This window comes from Neodiprion lecontei, chromosome 1, assembly GCF_021901455.1.
Source record: "Neodiprion lecontei isolate iyNeoLeco1 chromosome 1, iyNeoLeco1.1, whole genome shotgun sequence".
Taxonomy (NCBI): domain Eukaryota; kingdom Metazoa; phylum Arthropoda; class Insecta; order Hymenoptera; family Diprionidae; genus Neodiprion; species Neodiprion lecontei.
The window spans coordinates 24,474,823-24,491,330 of record NC_060260.1 but is presented as its reverse complement, the minus strand read 5'-3'; the positions used below and the strand labels follow the sequence as shown (position 1 = coordinate 24,491,330).

The following is a 16,508-nucleotide window of genomic DNA, read 5'->3' as shown; positions in this document are numbered from 1 at the left end:
TTTTGCCCAAAAAAAAAGTAAGGCTAACCCCTTTGTGTTTTTGGCGAAAATTTTCGCGATTTTGAAGAGTGCTGGAATCAATTAATTGTAGCACTGACCGGACGCAATTTTGCGAGAGAAATCGATTGGACGCAGTCCCAATACGCTGCGATCAACGCATCAAAAGTTACAGCCAAAAAACAAGGACCTGTGTTTTCGACATTTTTCAGCAGGCGCTTTTTCGCTCGCCATTTCTCTCCTGTTGGTCCAACGCTCTTTTCGCTGCGATTTCTGAGTTCCTGAAGGTCCGATTGGTCAGATAAGGGTCATATAAATCGAATCTGAGACCGAAAGTTTTTTGCCCAAAAAAAAAGTAAGGCTAACCCCTTTGTGTTTTTGGCGAAAATTTTCGCGATTTTGAAGAGTGCTGGAATCAATTAATTGTAGCACTGACCGGACGCAATTTTGCGAGAGAAATCGATTGGACGCAGTCCCAATACGCTGCGATCAACGCATCAAAAGTTACAGCCAAAAAACCGGAACCTGAATTTTCGACATTTTCCAGCAGGTGCTTTGTCGCTTGCCATTTCTCTTCTGTTTGTCCTACGCTCTCTTCGCTGCGATTTCTGAGTTCCTGAGGGTCCGATTGGTCAGATAAGGGTCATTTAAATCGAATCCGAGACCGAAAGTTTTTTGCCCAAAAAAAAAGTAAGGCTAACCTCTTTGTGTTTTTGGCGAAAATTTTTGCGATTTTGAAAGTGCTGGAACTAATTCTTTGGCGCACTCTATCGACGTGATTTTGCGAGAGAAATCGATTGGGCGCAGTTCCAATACACTGCGATCAACGCATCAAAAGTTACAGCCAAAAAACGAGGACCTGTGTTTTCGACGTTTTTCAGCAGGCGCTTTTTCGCTCGCCATTTATCTCCTGTTGGTCCTACGCTCTTTTCGCTGCGATTTCTGAGTTCCTGAGGGTCCAATTGGTCGGATAAGGGTCATTTAAATCGAATCTGAGACCAAAAGTTTTTTGCCCAAAAAAAAAGTAAGGCTAACCCCTTTGTGTTTTTGGCGAAAATTTTCGCGATTTTGAAGAGTGCTGGAATCAATTAATTGTAGCACTGACCGGACGCAATTTTGCGAGAGAAATCGATTGGACGCAGTCCCAATACGCTGCGATCAACGCATCAAAAGTTACAGCCAAAAAACCGGAACCTGAATTTTCGACATTTTCCAGCAGGTGCTTTTTCGCTCGACATTTCTCTCCTGTTGGTCCTACGCTCTCTTCGCTGCGATTTCTGAGTTCCTGAGGGTCCGATTGGTCAGATAAGGGTCATTTAAATCGAATCTGAGACCGAAAGTTTTTTGCCCAAAAAAAAAGTAAGGCTAACCCCTTTGTGTTTTTGGCGAAAATTTTCGCGATTTTGAAAAGTGCTGGAATCAATTAATTGTAGCACTGATCGGACGTAATTTTGCGAGAGAAATCGATTGGACGCAGTCCCAATACGCTGCGATCAACGCATCAAAAGTTACAGCCAAAAAACCCGAACCTGAATTTTCGACATTTTCCAGCAGGTGCTTTTTCGCTTGCCATTTCTCTTCTGTTTGTCCTACGCTCTCTTCGCTGCGATTTCTGAGTTCCTGAGGGTCCGATTGGTCAGATAAGGGTCATTTAAATCGAATCCGAGACCGAAAGTTTTTTGCCCAAAAAAAAAGTAAGGCTAACCCCTTTGTGTTTTTGGCGAAAATTTTTGCGATTTTGAAAGTGCTGGAACTAATTCTTTGGCGCACTCTATCGACGTGATTTTGCGAGAGAAATCGATTGGGCGCAGTTCCAATACACTGCGATCAACGCATCAAAAGTTACAGCCAAAAAACGAGGACCTGTGTTTTCGACGTTTTTCAGCAGGCGCTTTTTCGCTCGCCATTTATCTCCTGTTGGTCCTACGCTCTTTTCGCTGCGATTTCTGAGTTCCTGAGGGTCCAATTGGTCGGATAAGGGTCATTTAAATCGAATCTGAGACCAAAAGTTTTCTGCTCAAAAAAAAGCAAGGCTCACCCCTTTCCATCTTTGGCGAAAATTTTTGCGATTTTGAAAAGTGCTGGAACCAATTCTTTGGCGCACTGTATCGACGTGATTTTGCGAGAGAAACCGATTGGGCGCAGTTCCAATACACTGCGATCAACGCATCAAAAGCTACAGCCAAAAATCGAGAACCCGTGTTTTCGACGTTTTTCAGCAGGTGCATTTTCCCTCGCCTTTTCTTCCACATTTCACCGACTCAATCCCAAGCTTCCATATAGACACTACTTTGGCTGCTAGGAATGTCGGTATGAGCCCGTTAGATAGAGTCGATAGAGCAGAACCCTCCTACGCTCTCATGCCCACTGGGCCCACTAGCCCGCCAAAAGCTGATCACAAAAATTTACCCAGGGTCATTTAATTTACCCGTCTTAATATTTTTCAGTCAAGAGTAGGGACTTCTCCACAATTTCAAATACCATAACATCTGATTTGACTTTAACGTTACAATTGGTATTTCCGGTCAGGCTGTCAGACAAGAGGGGACATTTGACAAATTAATAAATATATAATTTCAGTGTTTTCAGTGAACGACCAATATACAATATATCAATTTAAGTATGCATCAAGATCAAAAGTAAAAAAATAAACAATCAAAGAGTTCGTACAACAGCGGGTCGTCGTGAAGAAGGAAGAACTATGAGTGCGTTCACGTGAAAGAAAAATAACCACACTGGTTAATAACCAGTTGTTTTATGCCAGTCACTGTAAATCTATTCGTAGTTTTGTTTCGATTATAGCAGTTTATTGCTTATAATTTCACACACTACTTACGAACCGCGATTTTGTTGGAGCCTCAGAATGGAACGTAACTTAGAGAAAACTATGGATAACGTGTAAGTTATCGAAATAAGACAAAATTCATAGATTTCACGTTACGACGCGCCTATTTCAAACAATTTAAAATACGCTAATTTTCTCATGAATTTTTTTTCCACGCAATTGATTGACTGCTTTGGAAATTCATAACAATGCCCACGTAATTTTATTGTTGCTTAGAAAGTATGAACCAATTTTCTTGAAGGCTTCATACTCAGACTTGATAAATAATGTTAAATAGTAGCCGCATTCATAACCTTCACTAACATCAATTCTGACACAACTCATTTTTCTCCTTTGATGAAGAACTGAAAAGGGTAAAATATACCAGAATTGACGTAGGTACAAATTCTGAATGTTATTTAATAATGACATATTTACAGGACGAATGTCGAAGGAGTCATAGGATGCATTTTGGCCGATCGTCAAGGCCTCTGCTTAGGAGGTAACCTATAACTAATTAATAATCAATGTTTACTATTTTTGATTCTATGTTTGCATGAATTTCCAAATGTCATACTTGTCAAAGCTCAAAAGATATGTATTTAATTTTCAGCTAAGGGGAGTGCATCTGGGCAAAGCGCTGGGTTGATAGCAGCCATTGCTGATGAGGTAGCAAAATTAGAGCCTGAATCAAACGCACCCATTATTGCTTTAGAAAGTGACAATCGGTATGTATGTGCACATTTCAACTTGCTTATACTAAGGAAATATGTAATTAAATCTGAAGTAATATGTGTTCTCATTTGTTTACTTCGGTTCAATGCCCATCATTTTATTGGAGCTCATTCTTTATTCACAATGATTATTTTATGCAAATTTGAGAATAACTCCAAGTCAGAATTGCTGTGCAACTTGAATTCTTCAATAACGATTTCAGGCAATGCATAATCCAGCGTCAGGGGCCTATAGTTGGTGCTATCTACAAAGCTATATCACCCTGAAATCTGAAATCGACGTTGAGACTTAACAATGGATTTGTACATGAATTAAAATTGATTCTTTATGTTTAACAATATCTACTTGAAATACGGCTCAATAATGAGTGTTCGTTCTACGTTTGCTGTAATACTATATTTTGTTCAGATTAAAGATTATATTCTTTGTTTATAATAGACAAAATCTTATCTTCTAAAATTCCATCAATCATCACTTGCACAGTTCCATGACTATATACACTCGTAAAATCATGTCCAAAATGAGAGTAATGAAATACATAATCCAATTTAGTTGGGTGCATTTCAAGTCAAGATTTGATCATTCCTAACATTACTTCTTCTCAATTGTACAAGGTGATACTAGTTTAGTTATTCTTTTGAATTTAAGTCTGCCCTTGGAATTTTTTTATTTCTAACATTAGACTTGATTCTCTGAAAATGGAACTATTTTCTTCAAGCTTAACTCGAGTTTTGTTTTTCACCAGAAAACCTGATTAAGCCAGGTGCGTATCAAATTTGCTTTGTCACTTGTTTCTTTGCTTTAGGCTCTCACACTAAAACTCTGCAAGTATACGCGTTTTCACACTGCCACGAGAGAATAACCTTCTATTAAAATTGTTTTGTTGTCTGAATTACAATTATTAATAAATAATAAGGAATTCTTAAGAGTATAATTGCACACTTTTAAGCGTCCGATTTTTGTGAAATTAAGTTTGAGATAAAAGTGAGAAAAAAAATTCAAATGGCTTTGAATGTAAAATATTGTGTCCGGAAATAATGTCACATTAATGAACCAAGTCATGAGGACAGTTGTCATTTTTACTATTAACATATTGTCTTGTGTAACTATATTATAAATAATCTTTATACAGTCATATTACAAACAATAAATAAGGACTCATTGGTCAATCATCTTTTTTATGTTTGTTTCGCCTATCGCGCCATTTGTTTACACCGAGTTGAACCAGGTCTTGATGTTCATAAACCCAGGAAGCCATCACCAGTCCAAACATTACGATACCGATGAACAGATGGATTAATTTTTCGCTCGGAAAAAAGTATGCCTAAAAAGAATGGAAAATATAAATTTAGTTTTGCCGTGTTTATTTCTCTACCATTTCGCAGCAGTAGAAACTTTTGATGATTTCAAGATTTTATCAAGTATTAATACTGTTATTCTTACCTGTGACACTTTTGTAATAACAGCTGCTAGTATTAAAGATGCAAGGAATATTGGTTTAGGTACGAGTCCTAATAATGGTCTATATTTGGTATTTTCGTGTCTTCTTTTTATAAATTTGGTTGAATGCAAAATTCTCAAAGCCATGTTAACGCAGTTTCCAAAAATGAAACCAACGGGCCCAAACCAAGATGCAAAAAAATATGACACTACTAGGAATGCTACAGACTCATATATCATAATATAATTATTCCGGTCAATGGTTTTACTGTCTGCTGTCGCATTTGTATAACATTCTGTAACTCCATTTATTCCTAACAGTAATACTGCAAGACAATGCGATCTCAGTAATAAAACTGGTAAATAGGCTGTCAACTTTGGCCCTCCATATAACCAGAGTAAAAGTGAGGAATAAGATTGGCCAAAAACTAGAACAATCAATCCAATTGATGTTACAACTGAGCATAGCTGTGTTAAAACATTAACACTCTCTTGCACCTTCACCTGCAATTCAAAGATAAGGATTATCAGAAATTCTGACTTGGTACTGAGCAAACAAAGAAGTGAGTAACTAATTAGTTTTACTTGCCACGTTTTGATCAGGTATCGATTTATCCCTTTTGACCATCTGTGTGAAATAGAAGTAACCGCTATCCTCTATTGGACGGAATATAAATCTTGCTGCTAAGGAACCCAGATTGTTAACAATTTCATACGTGCCCTTTGGTAAAAGAAAATTATTTTATTCATCAAGTACAATTTATTGATGAATTGTTAAACTACGAATAGTGATTCATTTTATATTTTCAATTAAATGAATCAATGTTGCGTAATTAATGGACAAACCCTTCGAGGTAATGAATTTCTGGTCCAATAAACATCTGTCAACAATAGATTTTTTTTCTTCAAATACCTGTTCAGCAAATGTCAAAACGGGCATTATGGTCATGATCAATCTTTCCCCTTCAGTTAAAATTTGTTTCAATACTCCTTGTCGAAAAAAACTCCACGTAAGGATGGATAGTTTTTTGTCCAACAACGACCCCTAAAAAGTTATAAATTACATAAGACCAGTTACTTAAATAATTGAGTTTTCCTCGTAATTATATTGATGACAATCTTACCGAATTAACCAATTGACCTGGTAAAAAGTCTTTTATTGATGTAAACGGGAATTCCATGCTCACAGACTCATCAACATCATCTCTTAAAGATGGTCTTTCTTGAACCTTGAATTCTTCTATCTTGGTAATGTAAAAATGGAAATAAGCATAGTGGCTGGTAGTGTAAAAAATGGCTGCAACAAGCTGTGCCACTCCAAAGGCGAATAATGCATTCTCTGGTTGGTAAAGTATCAGTATGACAAAGGTAAACGTCCGAATGATTATCATAATTGTATCTAAGACTACCTGTAATCACATAAATTAAATAAGTATATTCTGACCAAAAAATCTCTTCAACAATTTATGTAAATGATTCTTGTTTACAGGCAAAGCCCACCCTAATAAATGAATAATAATGAAAAGTTCAGGTGCAGGGCTTTCAAATTGTGCAAGTACATAAAAAATATATAAGAAAAGCTTAGAGTCCTTAGTCGAAAAACTTACTTTAAGCCTCACAAAGAGAAAAGCACTGGCAACTAATTGAACAATCAACGAGGATAGTTCAATAATGCAGGAAACAGCGACTGCGCAAACTGCGAATGTATAGTAAGGCGGTAATACTTCTGACGGCAATAATATGAACAACCATGTATATCCAAAGATCAGGGACATGAGCGCACATATTGGAACCCTGGAAATAAATTGTTGAGAATTATTCTCACATTGAATAGCCATTAGTTCTCATGTATAAAGAAAGCTGTTATTCACACTATTGGAGTAAGAGGTGAAATTAAAGCAACTATTGTGTTTTCAATATGATTGCGTTATTAAAATCTGAAATTATTAATTGACGATTAGGGAACTAACGTCACCCATAGCAAATTAACCACTTGTGCCCAGTTGTGTTCAGCCGTGTTCGTCAGACACGCTTTCATAAACGGTTCACGAGAGAGGAAAAGGATCATAGATTCCAATAAGAGCAGCCTCACATTCATTACTCCAAGCACTGCTTGGCCTACATGCCGTACTACAAACGCATTTAGAACAAATGTTACGCAGCGGAATAGTATCTGAAAAAATGTAATTTAAATTAAAGATCTCACCATTTTTGTCCACTGTTAATGTTTACAAAAAAGCATCTGAATATAAAAAATATAAGTGTGTGAACTCCAATGCAATCTGTAGTAAGTGCACCTCGACGGGAGGGCTTATTCACTCAGACTTATAGTGTGATCTCGTCGCCTGTAATAATTTCACGGGATTTTCAATTGATTTTCCGTGATTTCATATCGATTTTACATGAATTCATGACATTTCATGTTGATTTCACGTCAAGTAACCACGTTGCATGACTGAAGTGACAGCAGATACGCATTCAGAAATGACAGTGTAAGTAAATCTGATTAACGAAATGACATACGTACCTGGAATATTATATTGAACGATGCATTTTCTAAACTGCTTTTCAAAATGTTTGGTGCCATTTTACAAGGTCGTATTATATTTTTACTGCCAGTTGTTGATCATACCATGTAACCCTGAATTTTGTTTATAGGTTATGCAACAAAACGAGAATATAACATCGTTCTCGAAATAAATATGAAATCAGCACTTTCCGTCACTGACAGCTAATGTTTTCAGTTGGCACAATCAAGCAGAATATATTGATCTTTCATTCAACAGATCTTCCATATTGACAGGTTGTATTCTTCTTCAATCACTCCGTTCCTCATATTTTTCGCTCAATCCTTCCACTTGACACTCTTATTTCTCACCGTACGCAGCCGTGTCGCGAGATTCAGTTGGCATGCGACGTGTAATACGTAATACGTGTAATACATGCGTATAATCCTCAGTCACGCATGCGGTTTTTAAGTCTGGCACGCGGTATTCGCACAATCAAGATCATAGCACCAGTAAACACTGTAACCAGTGCTACTTTAGGCATCATTCACCACAGATATACATATTTAGACCGTGTAAAATACTTTGCTCAAGTAGTTGGTTAAAAAAAATGTAGTTGCCAACACTTGGTGGAAAAGTTCGTCGCAAAATATCATCAGAAACTCTTTTTTCATTCTGCTGTTATACAAGACTTTTTGAATGAGAACAGAGAATTCACGGAACACTAAATATTCGCGAACACCGAGAAAAATAAGTTATTGTAAGTATATGTAATTTTCAGCCGAACTGAGTTTGCATTTTGTTATGACACGTTTTAAAACTAAAAAATTAGCTACCAAAATTGAATTCGCACAGGAATATGATGTGAAAGAAAATTCAATTGGTCAGCCTCTAGCAAATGCCGCGCTACTGTTGCGCGTGGATTCAAAATTACGGAACGTGTGGTGAAGGATCCTCCAGCAACGCCTCCAGTATCTTCAATCGCCGAAACCGATTTCTAGTATTTAAACATACTATCGGAATTTATTTGATCCAGGCAGGATTTGTCCAGTATATTACTTCTTTTATAGTAACCAATTTCAAGGAGGCTGTTACATTCAGTCTGTTATTATGACTATTTAAAAGCCACTTTCGAAATGTCAACGTGTAATGGCGTTTTAAAATTTCTATGGTACCTTGAGCTGTTCAGGTTTTACAAAAGGTGTAACACTGGGTGGCAAAACGTGCCCTTTGATATTATTGTCTGACACTACCGCACATGGAGACAGTTTTTAGGTTCTTTTTTAATACTTTTTGGTTTGCCGACTTGCCTGTCACAATTCACAAGTCATGGTAGTTTAAAACAACCATCAACATTACTACAGACAAGAATTGTTATACGATCCTTATTTGGACTGAGGCTGCAGGTTTTTTATCAGTTCTGTCCACATGAGTTGTTAGCAAAATTTATTGCGTTTCCAGTACAGTGTACTGTGTGTACTCCAGTTCTTTGTCGGGATTCGTGGAAATAAGCGATGAACACAATTCCAGGCTTTCAGAGTTACAACCACTGACCACGGACCCCATCCCCACTCATGGTTATAATGAGACTGACTTATTTCTTAGTCTCTGAAGAACACACGCGGGGTGCATACAGCGCCTACTAGTGGCGATGTATATAAACACTCGCATCGCAATATGTGTTTGGTTCCGCGCCTGATTTTTGAATTTTAACACATTCTAACATGAGAATCCGTGAGTCTTGTTATGTAACATGTTGTAATTTAAACTGGTTTCATCCACACTTAACATTTTACATTCCAATGATCTTTCCCTTGAAATGTATTTTAACAAGTCCAAGGCGAATACTGTACTTATTAAAATGTGTAAATCTACCATATTTTGCTTTAAATTCTTTTATATTATCCAATTTTGTGTTTAGTTCCAATGCTTTCCCTGAAGAATAATCTGCGTGAACATGCAATGCATGACACATAATCTGAAATAAACGTATAGTTCAGTAATCCATATGAGTCAGTATTTGGAACTGGCATGCATGATTACTGTATCGTGATCAAGTACATGTGTTCAAGTTTGTACTTATTTATTCATTTAATGATTCAGTACATTAAAATCAATTGGTACTGTATTCAGGTTTTGTATACACTGAGAAATAATTACATCAATTAATAGATAACCGTCTGGAGAAATATAAAGTTTGTAAATAATAAAAATTACAAGTTAATATATAATTATAATCAAGCATCTTCGTCGTTGTCGCTCATCTGCATATTCATAGAGACCGTATTATGGTGAAATGCTGTACGTTTGCTAGAATATCCAGAAGTAGGCTGGCATTCGTACATTTTTCGATTTTCCATGTACCGACGGTAATTGTTTTCCCGCTTTCGTCGTTGTTCTTCCGCTTGCTGCCGCATCTTCTCCGGATTTACGTGAGTCGTCACCATATGCCTGGTTAAAGAGCTCATAAATTTGTAAGTGATGCCGCACACGTCGCAAGACAAAGCTTCGTCATTATTTCCTTGCTGTAGAACAAAAAAAAAATTTAATATGTACATTGTCTTATATGGAATTCCTTATCTCTTATCTTATAACTAATATATTAATATTCTTCGAAAATGATCTATGTCTCTGTCTATTCTGTCATAATTGTGTTTAAAATGAATGAATTTACTATTTTATTTTCGCAGCAAAACGATGATTAAGGCGATTATGGAAACTTTATTTTCCTAGTTTGCTTACAATGTTAAGCATCAGTTTCACTAAAGCGGGGTTAACATTCAACTCAATTTAATCTACAATCCAACCAATTAAAAGCACACTTCAACGGGGTTAAGCTGGATTTATCAATCAACGAAATACTGAGACATTTTCGAACTTCTCACTTGTCTGTTTTCAGAGAAGCAGGGGAAGTTATTGTAATCACTTCGAAAATGAAAAGCACAGTTTTTACTAGATTTCTGCCTTTTCACGTCTAGAAAATTATCGCCAACTATTTGAGGTGGATGTCTAGGTATGCACGTGCGTGCGTACATGTATCTCTGTAATCGATTTTTTATCAGACATGTATAAAGACCAAATCAACAGTTTTTAATGATTTTGATATCAATCGATGTGGTCCTTCCTATTTTAGATTTTGAGTAAAATTGGACGAGCTATTTTTGAGTCATTTGCAGACATGAAATTTTTTTGTTTACGCATAACTTGAAAAGTGACAGATCAATTGAGACGAACTTTGGACCACTGATTTGATTTCATTTAACTAACAACTGAATAAATTTTCAGCAAAATCAGCACAGCCATCCTTGAGTGGCGTGCAAATTCAAACATCTTTTTGTCCGAGATTTTTATTTTCACAAACAACGGGAATAGTGGGAAGTTATAGGGTTTTTCCTGCTCAGTTGATATAGGAAGCATTGTAAATTCTAGAACTGCAAGGAGTACAGATGTTATGATTAATGAATAAGAACGATATATCGGGAGTCTTTGGTGAAACTGCTGACTCCCAGCCATGCGCACAGCGCCAGCACCAACACATGCACAAGTTTTCGCTCACAGCATTTGTTCGCTACAGTCAGCTCACGAAAGACTTGTGTATGTGCTCGCGCTGGTGATATGCGCGTGGCTTGGAGTCAGCACTTTCGCGAGAGACTCCCTGTAAAAAGCAAGTGTTGGGTATACCATATGTACCTGCTGGTGCACCATCATGTGCCGTTGCAGATTGTTAAGTCTGTTGAATTCTCGTCCGCAAACCTCACAATCGAATTTCCGTTCAGGATCATGATTCTTCTTGTGAAGTGCCAAATCACTGGCATGCATGAAAGCTTTGTGGCATATATCGCACGTGTGAGTACGTTGCTCTCCAGCAAGATGAGATTGTTCATGTTTTGCTAGGCTTGCTTTATCCAGAAAACGACGACCACAGAAGATGCAAGGCAGTGGACGTGATTGAGGATTGTGCAGAGTAAGATGGCGTCGTAATGTGGATGACGTAGGGAAGGTCTTGTGGCATTCAAAGCACTGAAATGGTCTGTCGCCTGTATGAGACTTCCGATGACGAGCCAATGAATTTTGATCTGGAAACCTGCAAGTTTATCATGATAAGAAAATTTATAAAATCTTCAAAGCGTATTGTATTTCCTATACTTTTATTTAAACATAGTTGTGACTTAGTTGAAAAATTACATCAAATGCCTCATAAGGTTCTTGAAAAAATATAAAATGTTTTTGTATGTTATAAAGAAGTTTTTTAACATCGAAATTTCAGAAACAGTGGTCACAGAATACATTAATTTTTCTTAAACTAACAATTGACGTTATGAATGTGACCGGTTATTCTCACTTAAGAACGTGTTCTATCTTTGAAGAGGTATTTTAAAATTATTACCTTTTTGGACACGAGTCACACGGATAATTTCTGCTGGTTATGTCTTCCTCTCGGGCATGTTTCAGTCTGTTGTGCCTAAGTAACTGAAATGAGGATTTAAACGATTTATTGCATGTGTCACACTTGAGATTGTCTGTTGTTGGAATGATAACTTGAGTCCGTTTTTGCCCATTCTCGTCTTCAGAGATGATTAAAGATATTGTCACAGTATTATCCTCATTGTCTATCTCTTGTATTGTTGACGCTGGCACCACAGCAGTCTAGAAAGTAACAGGAAGTACCAAGTACACTGATTAACATATCAGTAAAAAATGACGGTGCAATTCTGATTCAACTTATTCCAGCGTTACGGTAAAAAAAAATTTCGGTGAAGCTAGCATCAAAGTAGATTGTTGTAATCAAGTCTTTAAGCCAGATGGCTGAACTATCAGAGCGATCAAGTTTAATGTTCGATCTACTGTTTTACAACTTCAAAGATGTCAAACGGCTAATACTTTGGTTGTGGTACTGGGGGCGTAGTCGACACCGGGTATAAGTACGGCACCACCTTCGGGCTGTCTTGGATTGGATACCTGTTGATCCAGATCTCGACTGTCTTGGTCATCGCTACTATTCTCGGCAATGGCGTAATTTCCATCCGGCGTTAAGTATACGGGTTGCAGTTTTCCATTTTCATCCTTGAAGTAAAGCTGCCCATCTTCGTCCTCGTGTAGAAAAATTTGCTCCTGCAAGTCATTAGTATAATGTTTATCAAGTAATCATTTAAAGCTGGTAAAAAATACGATTATTAATTGTTTCATCTACTGCAATTCTCTTCCATACATCTCAATTCCCACAAAACTTTCTCAAATTCAATAATCTTTTGCATTTCAGTACCTGCGGTTCTTGATTGTCAGTTTCCTCATCTTCCCTGTTACTGTCTCTAGTTATCTCTTCGTCTCCCTCAATAATGTTGTTGTATTGGTAATTATCGTGATCACCACCGGATTGTTCAACGTACAAAGTTTCCATGTCTTCGTTTTCATAATATATTGTGCCTTCAGTTGGGGTTTCCTCGTGTTGCTCGATCTATAATAACAAGTTGTATCTATAATGACTGAATTTTATGGAAGCTGGTATTTGCCGCAGTAAGTAGAATGAATATAACTGTATTACCTTTACAAAACGTGAACTAATGAGTCTTCCATCTTGAGTCTGTTTAGTCGAATTATTTTGCTTCTTGGATCCAAGAACAGTATAAACTAGATTGTTTTCAGCATTCTTAACAATCTCATGCTGAGAATCTGTGTTCTCTTCATTTTGAGAACCTGATTGATCATCTTCATATCCTACAATAGAGTCATGCTCTTCGTCATCCCAATATTCATTTGTATTTTCATCTGTGTTCGACTCCTGTTGCTGTATTTTTCCATGAACTCGAGATTTACCTGGTTGAGATGGTGAATCATGGTTTGGAGTCGATAGGTGTTTTCGGCCATTCTGTGTAGGGTGTCTGTCCTCCCTTTCCGTTTGATTGTGAGAAGTATTATTGAGACTACGAATTTGAGATTGACTGGACTCTACTTTTGATTGTTGTTCCTGATCCAGATCTTCATCCTCCCAATCCTCATCAATGTCATAATTCACGAGTTGTTTACTTTTATCTTTGTCCCCTTCATTCTTAAAATGCTTCTTCAATTGCTTTTTTACATACTCAGCTCTCATTTGAGTTAATCCTGTATCAGTAGTAGCATAGTTTTTTGAAGACGACTTTGCAGAATTTTCTATCTCCTCATCCTCATTTTGTCTTTGGTCATTTGCTTCTGCATCTGGCATGGTCAAATCCATATGCTCGTCAATTTCGTTATCTTCATTTTCCTCAGTACCCACAGGTTGCTCAATTTCCTCCGTTTCTTCTACCTCTTCAATTTCTTCAATTATCTCAACAATTTCTTCTACCTCCTCTGCCTCTTCACCATCTCCATCGCCAGCAATGTTGGCTTCAAAAATAATCTCATCACCAGATGCAGCTTGCTTCAGTATTTCCATGAGATCATTGCTATCTGCCTCGATTGTTTTAACCTCCATCTTGCACTGTGGTTTTGAATAAAATTTCAACTGTTAGTCACACAGCAGATGTATGATACAAGTGGATATTTCCATTATAAATTAAGTGTATTTAACCATAGAATTCCAAGTTGACCAAACATAAAAAATTGTCAGTAAATGAACAGAAAGTAAATAGTTACATGTTTCAATCGAATTCTGTGATTACATATCTCATTATTTAATTTACGATGTGGTACCACAAAAATGATTTTTTTCCCATGTATTCTTTTGAATGAGTTGTCTGACTTCAGTAACTGTTGTGATTTCTTTTTCTAGCGTAGACCTTACATAACGTTTAATAAAAGTTGAATATCTAAACATTTGCGTTAACATCATTATTTAACTACTTGAGAAAAAATCAAGTTCCCGATGATTCGACTTGGAATCTTGTGTAATAAATAACTTATTGTTAATTATCAGAACTTCTGTAAACCTTGTAACAATTCGTAAAATCAAGAAGAAATAAAAGTGGAGTAAAAGAATGTTGTAGGAAAATGAAGTCTCCAATTGTGTGTCCATTGTTTTCTAATTACCACACTAATATATGTCCAATGTAAGTGGGGACTTCCAAAAAAGAGGAAAGTTATCTGGAGATTATTTTTGAAAAAATTAATGATATGCATGAGTGATCAAGCTTTCTGATAACCATTTTATGTGACCATTGTATAGATATGAGCAAACTATCATTATTTAACAAAGCTCAATATCACAAGATTTCAAGTAGATACAATCTGTGTTTGGTTAAGGTGCAGCCAGCAGAATACAACCAATACAAATATCGGCTACGTCCTGTTAGTTATCAGGCTATCATTTTGACCACTAATGCTTCAAGTTCCAAATTTACTTCTGATGTTACACCAATCTTTGTAACTTATCTCTACAATTAAATCAAATCGACGTACTGTAATCAATATATTTTCAGATATGAATGTCTGTAACTCTATTGGAATCAGACGACGGAAAACTTTAGTTGAAATATTTGAAAATAGAATAGCAAATGACAAGAACTTCTGAACGAAAATTTGATTCCAATTTTTTTCTCTTTTTTTCAACAATCGAGTCTGAAACACTTGAAATTAAACGAGTGGGTGACTTGTATGATTAGGACCTTAATGATTTTGATAATAAATGATCAGTCGTTAATTCCTATGTGAATGTCGTAATTTGCAATGACTAGTAAACTATGATATATTTCAGATAACCTGACACTTCATTAATATCACTGATTTTTATTGATAGTTGAAAACGTTATGATCCTGAAGCTAGCACTAAGAATTAACAGCCGAACATCGCGATGTTGATTAAAATGAGACAGTAAAGGCCAATCATCAAAACTTACTGCAATCAAACACATAAAATACAAAAATTAACAATTTTATAGAATGAACATAAAATTATGGGTTACTAACATATTTAAAGAAAGTTAAACTGCGTGGCTTCTAACTGTAGCTACAGGCTTCAGCTTTTTTTGAACGCGAGCATTAAGATTTTGCTGTTGAAATGGTTATAATTGTAATATCAGTGACTTTGCAGTTAATACAAATTTCTAATCAATGGAGATACCAGTACTGCAATTTATATCGTTCTTACAGCACAATGACTTGATATACCTAACTACACATGTTTCTAAACGATCATCGGTGATTAATATGCTAAATATTAATATGAATGTATGTTGAAAAAACAAGATGACGTTAAATTGGAAGTCCTACAGCCAATTGAATTGTAAGAGGTTTGTCATAGAGCATGCAGCCTTATTAATCTTTGCATTGCCTATCGATAAGCATTGAATTGTGGCAAATGGTAAGTGAACGAAATTGATACAATTTGCCTCATATCGGTGGAACGTTGAGATAAACGGTGAGTGGAGTACTAGCTGCTTTACGCGATTAAAATGCATAATTTAATTCTGAAATTATTTTTATATGTATGAACAATTGACATCATATGTTGCATATGGGAAGTGTGCAGGGAGGGGCGAATAGCGTTGGAAATAAATAAATGAATGCAATAAATAAGAACGTTATAACATTGTGTACAAAATATTTGAGCAGTGTAAAAACAGTAGCGAGCACATAAATAAAATAACAAGTTTCGTTTTGAATCGAAAGTTTATATCGTAAAGCCAAGTTTTCGCCTGTCGGTACGAAACTGGCTTGTATTTATCAACGGATAACAAAATGGCTAGAGCACGTAGCATCCGCGGCACCCCATTTCGATGAAATTTCAACTCATTGTTCCGACTAATGGACCGAAGGGAAGAAAAGAGGAAAAAAAAATGATAGCGGCTAAAGTATTTTACCCATTTTCAGCATCAGGCCGACCTAAGCATTTCAGAAAGACCCTTAATAATTGAAAAATCAGTACTTACTCGGTCGATACGCGCCTTATGCCTTTCTCCACAGAGTAATAGTCGCCATTTTGTTTAACGAGACAGCTGCGTCTACTGCCAATAGCGTACGAAAGTGGCGCGTCTAGCGGTCAATCCAGCGGCCTTTCCCAAGCCTTTAGACTGTGCATGAGAGTTCCC

The 16,508-nt window shown here is 36.6% G+C and overlaps 3 protein-coding genes across 9 annotated transcripts; 1 reads left to right on the top strand and 2 right to left on the bottom strand.

The window, feature by feature from the left end:
* Positions 1–2,515: 2,515 nt before the first annotated feature.
* LOC107227532 (ragulator complex protein LAMTOR5 homolog) lies at positions 2,516–4,725 on the top strand. Its single transcript, XM_015668710.2, has 4 exons — positions 2,516–2,895; positions 3,262–3,323; positions 3,435–3,549; positions 3,759–4,725. The coding sequence occupies exons 1-4, from the start codon at positions 2,861–2,863 to the stop codon at positions 3,820–3,822; spliced, it is 276 nt and encodes a 91-aa protein (XP_015524196.1). The 5' UTR covers positions 2,516–2,860; the 3' UTR covers positions 3,823–4,725.
* Positions 4,297–7,660, bottom strand: LOC107227541 (protein RFT1 homolog). The gene is made up of 8 exons (XM_015668723.2): positions 7,524–7,660; positions 6,967–7,169; positions 6,604–6,790; positions 6,121–6,405; positions 5,910–6,041; positions 5,586–5,717; positions 5,000–5,500; positions 4,297–4,880 (listed from the first exon to the last, which is right to left on the bottom strand). The coding sequence occupies exons 1-8, from the start codon at positions 7,581–7,583 to the stop codon at positions 4,722–4,724; spliced, it is 1,659 nt and encodes a 552-aa protein (XP_015524209.1). The 5' UTR covers positions 7,584–7,660; the 3' UTR covers positions 4,297–4,721.
* Positions 7,661–9,569: 1,909 nt separating this feature from the next.
* LOC107227540 (zinc finger protein 853) lies at positions 9,570–16,494 on the bottom strand. Of its 7 annotated transcripts, none has more exons than XM_015668717.2 (7): positions 16,350–16,494; positions 13,046–13,963; positions 12,767–12,958; positions 12,385–12,615; positions 11,891–12,150; positions 11,185–11,587; positions 9,570–10,028 (listed from the first exon to the last, which is right to left on the bottom strand). In XM_015668717.2, exons 2-7 carry the CDS (start codon positions 13,955–13,957, stop codon positions 9,741–9,743), a joined length of 2,286 nt encoding a protein of 761 aa, XP_015524203.1. In that variant the 5' UTR covers positions 13,958–13,963; positions 16,350–16,494; the 3' UTR covers positions 9,570–9,740. The 7 variants fall into 7 exon arrangements, with proteins under 7 accessions (XP_015524203.1, XP_046600776.1, XP_046600790.1 ...); XM_046744820.1 differs by lacking the exon at positions 16,350–16,494 and adding an exon at positions 15,803–15,829; XM_046744834.1 differs by lacking the exon at positions 16,350–16,494 and adding an exon at positions 15,388–15,496.
* Positions 16,495–16,508: the final 14 nt, after the last annotated feature.

Bases quoted from the DNA above. Each gene is read 5' to 3' on its own strand.
- LOC107227541 (XM_015668723.2), bottom strand. From the start codon at position 7,583: ATGGCACCAAACATTTTGAAAAGCAGTTTAGAAAATGCATCGTTCAAT. The intron at 6,406-6,603 runs GTAAGTTTTTCG...ATGTGATTACAG, and splicing joins TTCTCTTTGTGAGGCTTAAA to GTAGTCTTAGATACAATTAT. The intron at 6,042-6,120 runs GTAAGATTGTCA...ATAACTTTTTAG, and splicing joins CAGGTCAATTGGTTAATTCG to GGGTCGTTGTTGGACAAAAA.
- LOC107227532 (XM_015668710.2), top strand. From the start codon at position 2,861: ATGGAACGTAACTTAGAGAAAACTATGGATAACGT. The intron at 2,896-3,261 runs GTAAGTTATCGA...ACATATTTACAG, and splicing joins GAGAAAACTATGGATAACGT to GACGAATGTCGAAGGAGTCA. The intron at 3,550-3,758 runs GTATGTATGTGC...TAACGATTTCAG, and splicing joins GCTTTAGAAAGTGACAATCG to GCAATGCATAATCCAGCGTC.
- LOC107227540 (XM_046744820.1), bottom strand. The intron at 12,959-13,045 runs GTAATACAGTTA...TTGTTATTATAG, and splicing joins TTAGTTCACGTTTTGTAAAG to ATCGAGCAACACGAGGAAAC. The intron at 10,029-11,184 runs GTATACCCAACA...TTTGTTCTACAG, and splicing joins TGCACCAGCAGGTACATATG to CAAGGAAATAATGACGAAGC.